General features: G+C 45.9%; 1 protein-coding gene across 2 annotated transcripts; it reads right to left on the bottom strand.

Moving 5' to 3' along the window:
* Positions 1-583: 583 nt before the first annotated feature.
* On the bottom strand, positions 584-7,146 carry LOC120703311. 2 transcript variants are annotated; one of them, XR_005686877.1, is made up of 3 exons: positions 7,006-7,146; positions 4,531-6,068; positions 4,151-4,440 (listed from the first exon to the last, which is right to left on the bottom strand). XR_005686877.1 is itself a non-coding variant. In XM_039987328.1 (2 exons), the coding sequence occupies exons 1-2, from the start codon at positions 7,100-7,102 to the stop codon at positions 827-829; spliced, it is 306 nt and encodes a 101-aa protein (XP_039843262.1). In that variant the 5' UTR covers positions 7,103-7,146; the 3' UTR covers positions 584-826. The 2 variants fall into 2 exon arrangements, 1 of the variants encoding a protein (XP_039843262.1); XM_039987328.1 differs by lacking the exons at positions 4,151-4,440; positions 4,531-6,068 and adding an exon at positions 584-1,035.
* Positions 7,147-17,414: the final 10,268 nt, after the last annotated feature.

Genomic DNA, 17,414 nt, shown 5'->3' with positions numbered 1-17,414 from the left:
ATTAAGTGAATTCTATCCACTTAGCTCCAGAGCTTCTATCCACTTATTGCACATGAGATATTAATTGTGCACACATTTCAAATATAGTAGTACCAAACTATCATGTGTTTTAAAAAAATCGTATCGTACCGATAGCATCACAACAATGCAAACAACAATTTCGTATTAGGTACATATATACGTTGAATCGACCAAGTTTTTTAAGTCCTTAATTACACAACCAAATGTACCAAAATAACCAAAATAATTTATAGCATTTTACTTGCTAAGCAATAAGGAATCACCATCTGATTGGTAAAATAAAAAAAAAATTCTAGAGACATTATCGGGAGAGCCTTTCGTCCCTGGTCTTTTTTGCTATAAGCTGATGTGCGTGGCAATTAAAGGAGAAACTTACCAACGTTTCAAATTGTAAGGAAAATGGCCTCATTAGACCATTATTGATATGTTCTGTTTATGTCCTGCGTTTTGATTTTATTAATGCATTGAGTCGAAAAAGCTTGGGTGTTCTTTTTGACAGGATTTGCTACCATCTTGTTGCTGACTTATAGCATTGCTTCTGCTGTACCGCCACTTTATATGGTGTCACAAGAAAACTCAAGGATCGGTTTCTTATAAATATTTGTTATCACAATGATTGTGATTTGAATCAGAGTTGCCGCTGAAATGGCCTACATGGAAAATATCTTAGGCTTTATCCCTTATCCTCAATTTCTATATGTCAAACGCGCACCGCTCGGTGGCCTTCTAGGCTTTCCACGTCAGTCAAAATAATTTTTATCGTCGGATGGCAAATCAACTACTTGGCCTCCACGACTTGGCGTCTTCAACTGCCGTCCGCCTCCTTGGTTTTGTGGCGCAAACCAAGAAACCCGCCTTCCGTCGCCGCTTGCGCCCTCGATCCAGGAGTGGACGCCACAGCTGCCGCCCGGTCCGAGCTCCGGTCCCGGCTGCCCTTCACCGCTGTCCACCGCACGGTCCATCGGCCACAGCACCTCCACGGCAGCTCCCCGTCGACACTCGACGCCCGTGTACCTGCAATCCAAAGACCAAGCGCATGATCACACCGCACGGTTGACAATTCACTCATCACAAGCAGGATAGAGTACTCAACATTCCTCAGAGGTGAGACAGCGACGCACCACCAGTTGAAAGAGATTACGCAGCAGCAGTGAATCACCAATAATACTGAAGAAAACGGCCGCCAAGAAACAATGGCTGAGATATATAGGGAGTGCGAGTGACCCGGCCGTGACTAGCTGTAACCACGCTAATACTACAATGCAACCCTACCTGGCTACCTAGCTACTTGATGTATACCTTCGCACATCTACATCGTCCACGTCCTTGAGCATCTTTGACCCCATTTTGTGGCCCATATGTAGGCCAATCTGGTTGCTTTGTTTGGGACCTCTCGGTGTGTTTTGAATTCCATGGTTAGGCCGACAGTTTTGGCACTAGCCAAGGGTACCTTATTGTTGATAGTGCCACGCAAGTGGTCGCAAATAAGTGCTGTTTTGGACATCGAAGTGGTCCCGGCCGGAAACATAATTTTGACTAGTATTTTGTTATAACAAGATATATACAGAACATAGAAAAATATACTTTAATTTACGAAGCTAAATTCTGAGACACATGCTCGTATCATTTTCCAACACGCAAACTAAAAAAAATGAGATGATTTTACTTATTATTTATAGGATAACCCATGAAAAGAATGAAACCAAAAGTAATGTGCAACCATGCTGAGCTAGCTTCCGTTAGTTGGCGACAAAGAGTCTAGCTATCACCAATAAGCAAGATGGCTGGAGCGCTAGGTACGTTCGTACACCGATCGTGACCCCCAAAGAAAAACGTCAAACCGGGTAAAATGGCGAGGCTGACACTTGATTTTTAATGGAGGGAACGGAAAAACGGCTCACGCAAACATCTAACAATTTGCTCTCCTTTTCCTGCCTAACGTACAGACGGCACAGTACCAAACAAGTACAAAACAGTTTGGAAAGGTACTGTATGTGCTGTAGCTTCAATATGCTATAAGGGTGTCAGTGTTGCTAAGATCAGAGTACCACAAACTTCGTCTTTCTGAAATCTTAATATGTATATAGTGCTCCCTACCACAAGACGCCTGGGAGATCGGACCACAAATACACACTTTTTTCTAGTCTCCTTCCAGATAAAATCAATAGGCCAATTGTCATGCGTTTTGTTGAAAGCTTTTTGTATTATAGGTCCACTTGTACATTGGATGCCCGGCAAGAAAAAAAAAGGAAAGATTTGTACGTACTATGCTATGTTATGTTAAACATAAAACTTGAAGACAAACTTTTTTTTTATCTATTTATTGATTTCTTTGGATAAGAGGGAACGTGTTAGATGATATAACCAAATTAAACATTGAAATGATAATTGTAACACCCATGGGTCCATACTGGCATCACCAGCCTTATCATGACAAGCCAAAGGACAAAGGTACCAATTAGAACCACTAGCTAGGCCACAATGTCATAATCACTAATCAGAATTAAATAAGGAAAACAAAAGCAACAATGTGTATAATGTGCTTAAAGGCTGATCGAATTGGTGGTGACAACAATTGATCGAGCTCGATTACGAGCTTAAAGGCTTGTGGATAATGATGGTGCAAATCTGGCAGCAGTAATGCACCGCCGCATCCCCAGGATTCAATGGATGCATTCAGTGTGTCACGGTGTCCTAGACAGGAGGGAAAGTGGAGGTTAATAAAGGACATGTTGTGATCTCTGAAGAAAATCTATGCTAGCTGGTATAAGTTTGTCTGTTCTCTGTTACCAACCGACACTTGTGAATGCTCTAAAACAAAAATAGGTGATTGCAGAGAACTATATTTATATCTCGATGATTGAAATCAAGAGCAAAATTTCGTCTCTTAAACTGTCAGCACTGTTTTCCTTGAAAAATTGTCGTGATTAAGTTCAGAAGCACTAGCTGCCATCAGAACCTGCTCTGGGCCGTGAATTTTTTATTTTTAACATTTTTAAAGATTATTTTAAGTTTAAACCGGTAGAGGTTATATTTTCACCTCATAGCCTATTTGGTCGCGCCGCTTCCACTGGCGCGACGGGTAGGCTCTGTCGCGCCACAGCATGTGGCGCGACAAGAGGGCCACGCTGGCCGGGCGAGCCAGCGATGCGCCATGGCGGCGCTGATGTGGCGGCCCTGTCATGGCGCGACAGAGAGCTTGTCGCGCCATGCGGCCTGGCGTGACAAGGTCAATGGCCTGGGCCCGCGCCGGCCCCCTCCTCCACCACCCTCCCACTGCTCTCTCCTGTCCACCTCGAGCTCATGCGCGCCTAAGCGCTCCGTCCCCACCTCCCCCCCCCCCCAAATCCCCCCAAATCCGACCATTTTGGGAGGGATAAGTTGGGGGAAACGTTTCCCACTCGTTGGTGAAGGTATTTCCTTGTTTCTTTCTTTGTTTTAGTGTTTGTTTTAGTAGTTAGTAGACGAAAATAGTGACCTAGGGTTTGAGTTGTTGAGAAATCTTGAAGTATTTGAATGTTTCCATTAGATCAGATGTTTAGATGACACACAAGGGATACTCTGCCCGCAATTTTGACGTTTAGAATTTGTTGTATTTATTGAGTTGTGAAGTTAGTAATATTATTATAGGCAAAATAGTATATTTTGGATGTATGCAATTCAATTTTATTCCATAGTATATAGGCAAGCTAGTATAATCCTTATTTTTTTTGTTTCCTTGAGTATTTTGGTTATTTCACATGTCAATGGAATTTGTGTAGCTACAATGAACGATGCCCGGTACAAGCGGCTTGGTGGTGGAAAGTACCCATCCGAGTATGATGAGGATGCCCCAGTCCCTCCTACCCTTCCAGTTCTAGTCTGTCGTTATGAACCGGGCAATCAACTAGCAGTAGTGCAGCAATCGAGGTATTCCAAGACTGCCGGTAGAGCATTCTACATATGCAAGTGGAATTATCTAGGGAATCCTTGCCACTGCTTTTCTGCTACGTGCCCCCAAGAGCTGCTCGCCATGCACTGCACGAAAGCCTAATCGCCGAATACAAGAAACCCAAAACGGAATCCAACAAAGACGAGATCACAGGGACATAGTGCAACGAGCATACAAATAGTGCATCACACACAGAAATAGTGCAAGATCAACACAATTTATAGGTTTGATAGTGCAAGTTCAACACGCATACAAATAGTGCATCACACACAGAAATAAGTATCTAGGTTTGATAAGATCAACACACAGAAATGATACACGCACACATAGACGATCACGAGCATCTAACGGCGGTGACGATGTTGCTCCTGTGGGCTGAACGTCTCGTTACGCCGGCGTGCGTGTCCAGGCTCCGTGGGCAAGACATTGGCGCTACCAACATCGGTTCGGTCACATGCACGGCGTGGAGGTGCTGGAGTTTGCAGCGCCTGCATGGTTGAAATTTGGGTATATACTCAACCTACACCTAACAATATCATTTTGCTCAATGCAACAAAGAGTGCTTGAAATAACTGTACCTGGCTTGATTCGCCCTGAGTCTATGTGCTTGGAGGAGCATCGAACATCTGTGACATCCGAAGAACCTCAAAGTCCGGGTCTTCATCTCTTGAGTCGCTTTGCGCGTCGGAGTCGTCCGTGTGTTGTGGAGACTGTATAGCTTTGCCCCTAGAACCGGCACGTGACCCCGTCCTTGATGTCGAACACGAAGGAGTTCTAGCGGTCGCCTGACCGTAGTGAACGCGAAGGAGTTCTAGCGAAGGAGACTGCTGTTTCGCATGCCATGCCTTCGAGTACTTTACCCTGTAACAACTAAAGGCAAAAATCGACTCCATAAGAGAAGGAACCGATGTGTCACTATCTTTCTGAACAATACCAAGTATCCGGTGGGCAAGATAACGTGCGGTGCACTGTGCATGAACTTGCTTCGGTTTCGAGGATGAGCAAGTGTGAGGCTGCCTTACATTGGTGATCCTCCACTGACCCATGCCCCTAACAATTCGAGCCCAAACACCCCAGAGACAACCCTGCTTGCATAGCACGTCGTAGCGTACTCTCTTGTCCGAATGAACCACATTAAATGGCTGATGGTGACACACTGCATAATCTGCCAAAAAAACTGTAACTCCTGAAGGGAATTGAACTTCATGCCCTTATGAATCTCTAGACTGTCACTGTCAATTACACACTCACTTTTAAATATATTTGAGTCACAAATGGCTCTATGGATCCTGCTAAGGTCCTTTTCCTTTGAAACCGCTAGAACTTCAACATTGGCTAGCTTCAACATGCGCAACTCTTTGGCGGTGTAACAAAATCGTGCATCATCTTTATTACCAGCCCTACCCATTGACCCATCCCTACACTCCCCATCTCCATGTTCTTCCTCATTAGTTGCCTCATCTCCAGCGCCATCATTATTTTCCTACTCTACTTGGGCTCCAACTACATTACCCTGCGGTTCTTCTTCCCCCGTCTCTTCATCATCATCCTCATCATCACTACTATCGTAATCATTGTCCTCTGAACCCAAAGAAATATCATCATCTTCATGCTCCGCTTCCACCGCCTCCTCCTCCTCAAAGGTACCATCGTCAAAATCATCGGAAGCGACGGCCTTATCAAAATCAGAAGCACAAAGCGTAGAATCCACATTTGGTACATCTTCACAAACAGTAGACCCTTGAGTCAGACTATCAATACAAATTGAAATTTCATCTACTCTATCAAATGGGCCCTGTGATCTAGTTCTACGAGTTATTTCAACAACCACCTCCTAGCAAACCACATTTGTATGGTCAACTATATCCTTATACTGCCTCCAATGCGTCTTCGATTCCAATTTCATCAATACATAATGTGATCTAGCTTTACCATAGTCAAATCTGCCCCTCAAAAAAATTTCACATGGTTCACAACAATGCTTTGAAACAACACGGTCTACCAAATCTTTGAACGACGGAGGATTATCAAATAGTTCGACATCCTCCATCATATTGTCAAACTCTCCATTTTCCTTAACACTACCACCGTGAAACAATCGAACTAATCGGTCCATCTACAAAATAAAAACAACATCTTATAGCTTGTTCACTTATAAACAAAAAATACACTACACAAACAAATTCACATCACCTATTATCCATGAATCAAACTCATATTATCCTTTCCACTACTCAATCCTACAAATTATATTAAACGAGCCATGCAAGTAATTCCTCACGTCAAAATCACGAGAAGAGTACCATCTGCATATCACCTAAACCTCCAATCATGATTATACTAACAACAACACCACCATTTCTCACATCAAATACAAAACCCTAAACACCACAAACCACTAATAACTACAAATTTACATGATTAGAGGAAGAGAAAATGGGAACAATACCTTCGAGGAAGGGTGGGAAACGTCCCCCCCACTCCCCCCCTCTCATCAAAATGCCGGATTTGGGGGGCGGCGGCGACCTGGGCGCCGGTCTGCTCGGGGAGGAGGAGAGAGGAGTGGGAGGGTGGGGGAGAAGGGGGCCGGCGCGGGCCCAGGTCATTGGCCTTGTCGCGCCAGGCTGCCTGGCGCGACAAGCTCTCTATTGCGCCACATGCGTTGGCGCGATAAGGCCGCCACGTTAGCGCCGCCATGGCGCATCGCTAGATCGCGCGGCCAGCGTGGCCCTCTTGTCGCGCCACATGCTGTGGCGCGACAGAGGCTACTCGTCGTGCCAGTAGAAGCGGTGCGACCAAATGGGCTATGTGGTAAAAATATAACTTGTACCGAGTTAAACTTAAAATAATCTTTAAAAAAAGGTTAAAAATAAAAAAAATTCCTGGGCCGTATATATAGGACCTGGGGTAAATCTAGTTCTATTGCTCAATAATGTACTATATCTGCAAGCGGGCACAGTTTATCCAATTATTAACACAATGGTTCAAAGTCACTGACATAGTGTCAAAATAATTACCAGCACACTTTAGCTACAGTAGAAATTTATATTTACCCCTGATTTGGGAGGCGCAGACGCTGGTGATGTCCCGGGCAGGAGCTGCGGCCGTGAACAGGAGGGAGCAGGCAAGAAGAAGAGGAAGCAGCTCCATGGCGTCCCCAGGATAAAGCCAAGCTGCGAAAAGCTTCCTCTTTGATGCCGTGCCGTGAGCGCAGGCCATGGTGCTTTGTGGCCATTATATAGGGAGCTAGAGAATTCTGTGTGATGCGTGCGGTGAGTGGGAATCTCGCCGGTAGCTTTCATCATCACCTCTAATTTAGTTGTCATTTCGTCTGCCCAAATGATTTAGTGTGCTAGTTTGGTGAAGAGGACCAATCATGCCCGTTAGTATATAGTACGCAGCAGTTTAATTTCTTTTGCTCAGTAGTGTGTAGAGCGAGTTACGCAGCTAAACATGTGCAGTGCTATCTAATGTTCTGATGATTGATGAATTCGTTGGAAATATAACATAGAGGCAATAATAGAGATGATCATATTTTTTGTATTCATAATTAATAAAGTGTTTCTTGAATATCCATGAAAGGCAACTTGTATTGATTGACAATTATGTGAATTGTTTGTGAGACTCTTTACTTGTATGGTTATTCTAAATTTTATCCCTAGGCGAAGTTTATGTGAGGATACACATGAATATCAGACTAGCACACATATTGGTTGATAACTATGTTTCACAAGTCATGGACATAGAGATGTCAAACCAATGATGTGGGCACATGTGTGGACATGCGTCTAGATTGACCCAACATGAGAAGTGGTTCTCTATTTACACAATATGTACGCTATGTCCTTAAACCTGAGATTGTCGCATGTACTCAAGATGTGAACCGACTTACTTAAGAGCCATCAAATGCTACTCCGTAACTGGTTAGTTATAAAGGTGGCTTTCGGGTTTGTCAAGAAGCATGCTGTGAGACATGGTCAGTCGAGATGGGATTTGCCCCTCTCTATCTGAGAGAGATATCTGGGCCCCTCGAGTGAGACAGATCAAGAAGTGCATAGCTATGCTAGGGTTAAGTGTTAACTAAGGATCTGAATCACGGCATCGAGAAAGAGAGGTCAGCTTAGAGCTAGACCAAATATCGTGAGGCAAAAGGAACATCATATATATGATATTGTGACGGCTCGTCTAATATGATCTTTACGTGCGCATAGAAGTTGACATGTCTTGCTAGAGGCCGCTGTCTACTATTGGGCCGAGTAAGAGTACTCGGGCCATGTCTATTCGCATGTGAGCCCATAGAGTCACACACTTAAGGGGATTGAAGCCCAATGAGGATGAGATTCGAATTGGACCTGGGCTTAGGTGCACTAATGGGCCTCAGCAAGGAAGCCCATTAGGGGGCGCCCAAGGTACCTATATAAGTAGGGGTGGGGCGCATGGAATTGGAACCCTAAGCCTTTCCTCGCGCCTACACCTGCCGCCGCTCGTGTGCCCAAGCCCTAGGTCGCCCTTGCGGACCTAGCAGTCTGGAGCGTGACGCTTCCTTCACCGTACGTGTGGATACCTTGGAGGTGCTGCATATGCTGCACAAGAACGAGCAGCACGTAGGGAGGTTTTTGCAACTGCACTGCCGGTTTCCACCTGCACTATACCGACGCGCTTCAGAAGTTCCACACCTGCGCGTCTAGTGGTATTCCCGTGATCTACAACAGCAGTAGTTCCTGGTTTATGGGGTAATTTTTTTTTTGTTTTCGCTACCCATATCCCTTCAGAATTTACATGCAGCTATTGAATGTCTATGTTGCACGCGGGCTGTGGTTAGAGCATCTTTAAGAGAGTAGCTATTTTTTTACTCTCTATTTGACTCTCCTTTTAACTCTCCATATTGAGTTGCTTAGTCCAACAGACTCTCCATTTTCCATTCTCCAAATCCTAACTGCTCTTTCAACTCTCCCTCTCCACACACACACTGAAGTGTAGGTCCCACGCATCATCTCCTTTCTTTCCCTTTCTTTCTCGGGCGGCGTTCCCGAACTATGAGGATTGCTTGCTATCAAGGGGCATACCACAGTATTCTGCAAGTCGAGGCACATGTGGTGACGCACTTGGCGTGAACAGATGATGGCTGGAGCTCGCCGGAGATGAGGTAGAGCGCAGCGGCGCATGCTGTCAGCGTGGCTGTGGTGGTGCACCGGCGGGGAAGCATGTTCCTCGCCAAACGAGCTGCTAACGCGAAGAGTTAGTGGAAGCACATTGATCTAGTCGTCGAGGCGAACCCATTTTTGGTATCGATTGGCCCTGTTTTGAGAGTTGGATGGTGGCTCACTGTTCTGCTAGGGCGGCGCCATGGCCGGCGGTGAGGGAGCTCCGTCACGCGTCCTCTCTAGTGGTATGCATGGCCAGTCGGTGGTGGGATTCGGTGGAGGTCCTCGTAGGCTAGCTGTGGTTGCGAGCTGGTTTTGGTGGGCGAGCTGGGAAGAATCAAAAAGGGGCGGTGAGCTTTGTTCCGGGTTGGCAATGGCGAGAGAGGCGGCGATTCGCCGATGCACAGCTCCTTTGGTGGGGGCTTGGTGTGGGAGGGCGCGGGAGGGCGGGAGAGGCGCGTGCCAAGCGAGATGGCGAGGTGGACTGGCTCGCGATCTTTGACGAGCGAGGGGGACTGGATGCCAAGCCTGTTGGATGACGACTTTACTGATCATTTTCTTTTTTACTGATCCCATCTGGGATAAAGAGGCCGTTGAAGTTGCTCTTATATGGAAAAATTTATCACAAGTCACTGCACTTTGCTGGAATTTATGAATTCATAGTTTGACATGTAACATTACACAATTGTGGATCTTTTCCACATTGAAACAGCCAGCATTAGAATATTGTTTTCTTTGACTTGGCGAGAGATTTTTTTGAAAGCCACGATTATTATACCCTTTGGCCTGCAACCCTATCTCCAATTGTTCTACCTTTATCGATGACCCACATAATCAGTTTTTTATTTTAATTTTAACCCCTTTAAAACTAATATTTTAAAAATAATACCTCTCAAACTAAATTTCCAAAAACTAGCTCTTTAGTTACGAGTTGCGCCACGTTGTGTGGCCCTCTCGAATTAAATTCCATGTTGCCTTTGGTGTAACTAAAAAGGCTAATTTTTAAAAAATTTAGTTGGAGGGGTTATTTTTAAAATATAAGTTTTAAAAGAATAAAATTAAAAATAAAATCCTCGTTGCCCCTGGCCCCTGCTTATGCGACCCCTGCGCTGCTTCTTTTGAGCCATGTCGCCTCATCAGTCATCACCAAAGCTCAGGTGCCTTTCTGCTCTGCGATATGCTTCGGCCTTGCGGCATATATGCAGACAGATAAATGAAGCATCATTATTAGGTGATTTTTTTTATTTTTAACCTTTTTTATTAATATTTTAATTTTAGCCCGTATTGGTTTTTATTTACACGCCATAGCCCGTTTGGTCGCGCCACTTGCCCCGGCGCGACAGTTAGCCTCTGTCGCACCACTGCATGTGGCGCGACAGGGTTGACACGCTGGTCGGCCGAGGCAGCGCTCCACCACGGAGGTGTTGACGTGGCACCTCTGTCGCGCCACATTAAACGGTGCGACAGAAGGCTTGACGCACCAGGCGGGCTGGGGAGACATGGCCAATGACCTGGGCCCGCGCCGGTCCCCTTCCTCCCCCACCCTCCCTTTCTTCTTTCTCCAGCCCGACCCCGAGCGCCGCCTCCCCAATGCCGCCGGCCACCCGCCCCCCTAGATCCCTCCCAAATCCATCGGTTTAGGGGGGAAAAGTGGGGGGAAACGCTCAGGCCCCTCCTCCGAAGGTATTGCCCTCCTTCTCCCTTCGATTTACAGTGTACATTGGTAGATTTTAGTTGTTGTTGTTGATTAGGGTTAGTTTTTTTGATTTGAAGATAGTTGTTGTAGATGGTAGTATGCTCATGATTGGATGTTTTGCTTATACTCAGATGATTCTCTGCTTCTGAATTTAACGAGAGGAGTGACCTGCATGTCCCATATACTACATTTGCTAGGGTTAGATAGTGGCAATGAGATATTAGTTGGAGTAATGGATAATAGGCTACGTACAAGTACTTTTGTAGATGATTTAATTCCATGCGTATGAAAGAGAACTTTTTGGATTTTTGTATTTTGTAGATGGACCATTTAGTTCGAATTTTTCATGGTGGTTCGGTTAATGAACATGGAGAGTTTGAGAATATGCTTGAGGACGTGCAAGTGTTTGATAGGCCTCCATCCTTCAAAGATTTGGTAGATGTGGTTTCAAAACACAGTTGGGGGGGAGGTGCAATTTCATTTAGGGGCAGCTTTGACTGCGGTAAAGCTAGGCCACATTATGTTTTAATGAAGTTAGAATCGAAAACGCATTGGAGGCAGTATAAGGATATTGTTGACCGTGCAAATGTGGTTTGCTTGGAGGTGGTTGTTGAAATAACCCGTACAACAACATTAGAAGAACCAGTTGGGAGAGTAGATGAAATTCTTGAAATTCCATTTTCTATTGAGAATATGACTCAAGAGTCAACCTTTGTAGAAGATGTCCCAAATCCCACTTGTGCTTCGTATAACAATATGGTAGTCGCTTCCGATCATTTGGGGCCAGATACCTTCGAGGCACAAGAAGACACGGATGCTGCAGATGATGATGATATTTCTTTAGGTTCGGAGGATAGTGAATACGATAGTAGTGATCAAGACGACGATGATGAAGACACTGGGGAAGAAGAACGGGTGGGTAATGGTGTTGAGGCCCAAGTAGAGCAGGAAAATGATGCCGGCGATGGAGCCAACACAATTGATGAGGAAAGAGGTGGAGATGATGAGTCTAGGGATGGGTCAATGGGTATGGCTGTTAATAATGATGATCAACGATTTAGTTATACCGCCGAGGAGTTGCGCATGCTGAAGTTAGCCCATGTTGAAGTCTCTACGATATCAAATGCTAAGGACCTTAGCAGGATCGATAGAGTCATTTGTGACTCAACTATTTTTGAAAGTGAGTGTATAATTGATAGTGACAGTCCGGATATTCGCAAGGGCATGAAGTTCAATTCCCTTCCAGAGTTACAATTTTTCTTGGCTGACTATGCAGTGCATCACCATCGACCATTTAATGTGGTTCATTCGGACAAGAGGCTATGCTGCGATGTGCTCTGCAAGCAGGGCTGCCTTTGGGGTGTTTGGGCACGTATTGTTAGTGGCACTGGTCAGTGAAAGTTAACCAATGTAAGACAGCCTCAAACATGTGCATCGTCGAAGCCGAAGCAAGTTCATGCACAGTGTACTGCACGTTACCTCGCTCATCGGATCCTTGGTATTGTTCGGAAGGACAGCGACACCTCAGTTCCTTCGCTTATGGAGTCCATTTTCGCCTTAAGTTCTTATCGGGTGAAGTACTCCAAAGCGTGGCGTGCAAAGCAACATGCTATAGCTCTGTTGTGGGGAGATTGGATAGAGTCATATGCCAGGGTGCCCAGGGTCTTGACGGGCATGTCCCTCTTCAATCCAGGCATCAGATGGTTCACGTACACGGGAAACATGATGCTCCCTCACAACGGAGTGTACAAGCATGTTTTATAAAGGGTGTTCTGGTGTTTTGCCCAATGTGCTGAAGCATTCCAGCATTGCCGACTTGTGATCCTCGTGGACGCCACATTCCTGACAGGTAAATACAAGGGGGCACTAATGATGGCCGTTGCAGTGGACCCTGATAGGCAACTAGCCCCTCTAGCATTTGCTTTGACCAAAGGAGAAAACAATGATAGCTGGTCTTGGTTTATGAAGCTGGTGCAGCGGTATGTATTGGGCCCCTCTAGGCAAGTTTGTATGACATCTGACCGGCACCATGGTCTCCTGAACTGTGTTAAAGAGCACATGGATGGATTTCCATCTCTTGTGCATAGGTGGTGCATGCGACACTTTGCTGCCAATATGTGGAGGCGTCATAAAAAGAAGGAACTAATTGGGAAACTAAAGTTGTTGTGTTCAGTGCGCACGGAGAAAGCTTTTGAAGAAAAACTTGCAAATTTAGAGAAAGACATGAATGGGAGGGCGAAGGAGTGGTTGAAAGGTGAAATGGTGGACAAGGACAAATGGGCTCTTGCTTATGATGAAGGGGGGTGGCGGTACGGTATCATGACCACAAACAATGCTGAGTTAGTAAACAATATATTCAAAGGTATTCGATCAAGACCTGTTGCTGGCATTGTAGAGTTCTTTTTCGAAAAGTTGAACGAGTACTTCGTCGATAGATGGGGGAAAGCTCGGAGTTTGATGGATAAGGGTGAACAGTGGGGACTAATAGCGCATGAACACCTTGGGGATGCCGAGAATAGATCGGTGAACCAACTTGCAGCGCCATACGGGCCTGAAAGAATGATTTATGGTGTTAGAGGAGCAGGTGGTACAAATATAGGAGGTGAGAGTCATGGAGGACGCTGCAAGGACACTTTTCGGTATTTAGGTTCGATGCTACAAAAGGATGGCGACATTGATGAAGATGTTAGGCATAGAATCTCAGCTGGTTGGTTGAAATGGCGTCAAGCTTCTGGTGTCCTCTGTGACAGGAGAGTGCCACAAAAGCTAAAAGGTAAGTTCTATAGGACAGCGATTCGCCCAGCGATGTTATACGGTGCTGAATGTTGGCCTACAAAAAGGCGACATGTCCAGCAACTGAGTGTAGCAGAGATGCGGATATTACGGTGGTTTTGTGGGCACACAAGAAGGGATAGAGTCCGGAACGAAGCTATTCAGGAAAGGGTAGGGGTGGCACCAATTGAGGAGAAATTTATCCAACATCGGTTGAGATGATTTGGACATGTCCAACGGATGCCTCCGGAGGCGCCGGTGCGTAGTGGGGTGCTAAAGTGTGTTGATAAGGTAAAGAGGGGTAGAGGTAGACCTGAGCTGACTTGGGACAAGTCGGTTAAGAGAGACCTTAAAGATTGGGATATCTCTGAGGAGCTAGCTTTGGATAGGAGCGCTTGGAGACTAGCTATCAATGTGACTGAGCCATGACCTTTGTGTCTTTTGGGTTTCAACTCTAGCCTACCCCAACTCGCTTGGGACAAAAGGTTTTGTTGTTGTTGTTGTTGTTGTAGTCATGGAGGACGCCATTACAAAGTGGACCTCAGATCTGGAGAGAGCACTTGCATGACTCCATAGTTGTTACACCTTCCATGCTCCCACCTAATAACGGCATGTAGGGCCCGCGGACTTTGTTTCAAAAGTCCCACTTATTTGAGTCCGTTCTATGCTCGGTCGAACACAATGAAAATATGGGAGCCTAGTTTTGAGCCTTACCTCGATCCGTCTCAGTGGCCGGAGTACAAGGGAGTAGAGTATGTGCCGGATGCGTCACTATTGAAACCTAAAAGAGGAAGGAGGTGAAAGAAAAGGCTGAAAGGTGATATGGATGAGGCACAAGGTCAGGCTAGTGCTGACTACGGGACTGGTGACTTCGATGAGGACAAGAGCCAAAATCGTTGCTCGAAGTGCCATAGATTTTGTTCCCAGTGCAAATGTAAGAAGAAAAAGAAATCAAAATGGAAAAGAATGGCTCAAACATGTGCAAGACAAAGGATAAGACAAACCCAACGCAGAGAGGTATAGTAGATTGAGATAAACATAATAGTTTATTTGCACTTGCCTTTTTTTGTTGCTATCATCTATTGTTTTACTTAGCATAAACATTAATGCATTTTTTTTATCAATTTTGGTGTGTTATTGATCATCAGTTCATTAATAATTGCAGGATGGCGCACCCCACGTTTCCCCTACTGGAGACGTTCTACGACTCCAAGCACCGAGCACACGTCCTAGTTGACCACAGCGAGGTATGTCCTTTTGTTAAAGAGTACTTCATCTTGTTTTCTTTTGTGTCCTCTAATGTGTCTTTTTTACCCGTTTCAGTTGCTTCAGCCACTACATGCACGTACTCACTCCCCACTAAGGTGGGATGCGAGGTACGTGCCATACCTTCGCCATGCAGGGATGCTACCTCTTGCTAGGGTTGTGTGTGCGGGTCTGTCAACGATGGATGCACCCCTGCTGAGTGCTTTTGTGGACCGTTGGAGGCCGGAGACACGTAGCTTCCATTTGCCTTGCGGGGATGCCACTATCACTATGCAAGATGTGGCGATGATTCTTGGACTCCCTTTGGAGGGAAATGCAGTTACATGTATCATATAGACTGATGGATGGAGGGATATGGTAGAAGCACTGGTTGGGATCCGGCCATCAGAACCACCTGAGGGAGTAAAGGACAGGAAGACCTCAGGGGTTAGCTCGGCTTGGTTGAGGCAGAGTTTCAACCATTGTCCTCAAGGAGCCCCTCAGGATGTCGTAGAGCGCCATGCCCATGTATGGTTGTGGCACCTATTTGGAGGATTCTTGTTTCCTGATGGTTCCGGGAATACTATCTCATGGATGATCCTTCCAATTATGGGACAACAGTGGGAAAACATTGCACAGTACAGTTGGGGGTCGGCAGCACTTGGCTGGTTGTACCGACAGCTATGTGATGCATCTCGACGGGTTGCAAATGACTCGAACCTTGGAGGTTGTGCGTACCTCTTGCAAATATGGATTTGGGAGCGGTTTCCAGTCGGCCGCCCTTACCGGGGGGAGCTTGAGGTAAGAATTAAGATTCTAAGATCATTTTGGGTCCTTGCATGCTATTTGGTTAATGTATCAACTAATTATCTCATTTCGTAGGTGTGGCCGCACCATGATGAGGAGTCCAGGCCGACCGTTGCTTATTGCTGGAAGAACGTGGGAGCCGTAAGAGGGGATCCTGTGCATTGCTACGTGCGATACATGGATGACCTAGACTGCCTCACACAAAATCAGGTATAAGTATGGTCATCCGAGTTGGGGGTTAAATTTATTTGTGCATACTCGTACTAATTTTGAACTTGTTCATAGATCTTCTAGATGCCATACGATAGAGCCGAGCTGGAGGAAATGGGCCTAAGTGACATATGCACACGAGACAACCAATTCTGGAGGAGTCGCGCGCCTTTGATTTTCTTCTTTGTAGTAGAGCTCTACTTGCCGCACTGTGTGAAGAGACAATTCTCAAGACTGCAAGACTTTCCTCCAGAGCCTATTTCAACATCTCAAAGCTTGCACAATTATGTTTTCTGCCTTCTTGGTCATTTGTTATTATGAAGTACTTAGTTTGTAACCTAACTTTGACATGGCAATTTTTCTATTATGTCAGAGTTGATAGGAAGAAAAGGTACATAGAGAATGATTGGCGAGTGAAACACACGGTGCCACTTGCGCAATGGGAAGAAAGGCAAAGGATGGATCCCGAATCTGTGCCCGCACATAGGCACAACCACTACAAAGAGTACCTTCGTTGGTTTCATTCCATGGCAAGAGTTTCATTGAAGCCTCCACTAGAAAATGTTCCTATAGAAGACTGTGCATACACAGACGATGACGATGATATCGTCAGACGAGTACGATGACATCACTCGTGAGGGAGTTCAGCCGGAGAGGGCCCCTTTGCAGAACTACATGGTAAGGCAAGCAATTTTTTTCAAAGTGTAAGCAACCGTTGTCTATCTCAGACGTTTCAGGCACAGCAACTCGGCCGTCTCGCTAATGAGGCCGGTGTCGCAATGGCACATGCTAGCCAAGGAGGAAATGGAGGGGGACACCTACGGGCGTTTGCCGAGGTTAGTTAATTCATACTTAATTGGAATAGCTTCACATTCGGTTCAATACCTCGTAATGATCTTGTTTTTGCATAACAGAGGGTCCGCCGGAGTTGCAAGCGGATGGCCGCAAAGCTAAATTACATGGCTGAGCCGGACCAGGCTTTCGCACCTGGGGCACATGTTCCCGGAGGTTCTAGTGCACATCACACCTCTTCGAGCACAAGGACACCAATACACTACGGCGCGGCCACCGCTACAACTCCTTCGCGTTCGACATCGAGAATGGGCTCACGTGCCGCTTCTAGGGGAAAAGCCATACAAGAGCCACAAGAACCAGAAGACTCCGACGCGCAAAGCGATTCAAGAGATGAAGACCTGGACTTCAAGGTTCTTCGGATGTCACAGATGTTCGATGCTCGTCTAGGCACGCAGACGCAGGGCAAATCAAGCCAGGTACAATTGTCACTCATTCGTTGTTGAATTCAGCAAAATGATATTGTTTGGTGCAGCTGAAGTTTATACACAAATTTGGACCACGCAGGCCTTGCAGACTCCGGCCCGTCGACGTCGTACACAAGACCGAACCGATGTTGGTAGCGTCAATGTCTTGCCCACAGAGCCTGGACGCGCACGCCGGCGTAACAATCCGTTCAGCCCACAGGAGTAGGAGCAACGCCATCGCCGCCGTTAGCTGCCTGTTGCACTCTTTGTGCGTGTATCATTTCTATGTGTTGAGAACATGAAACCAAGATACTTATTTCCGTGTGTGT

This window comes from Panicum virgatum, chromosome 4K (assembly GCF_016808335.1).
Source record: "Panicum virgatum strain AP13 chromosome 4K, P.virgatum_v5, whole genome shotgun sequence".
NCBI classification, from domain to species: Eukaryota; Viridiplantae; Streptophyta; class Magnoliopsida; order Poales; family Poaceae; genus Panicum; species Panicum virgatum.
Note: the sequence above shows the minus strand (reverse complement) of the source record. Positions and strands in the feature narration are given on the sequence as shown.

Coding starts and splice junctions, on each gene's coding strand:
- LOC120703311 (XM_039987328.1), bottom strand. CDS start 7,102: ATGGAGCTGCTTCCTCTTCTTCTTGCCTGCTCCCTCCTGTTCACGGCC. Junction 1,036..7,005: donor CTGCGCCTCCCAAATCAGGG/GTAAATATAAAT, acceptor TTTGGATTGCAG/GTACACGGGCGTCGAGTGTC.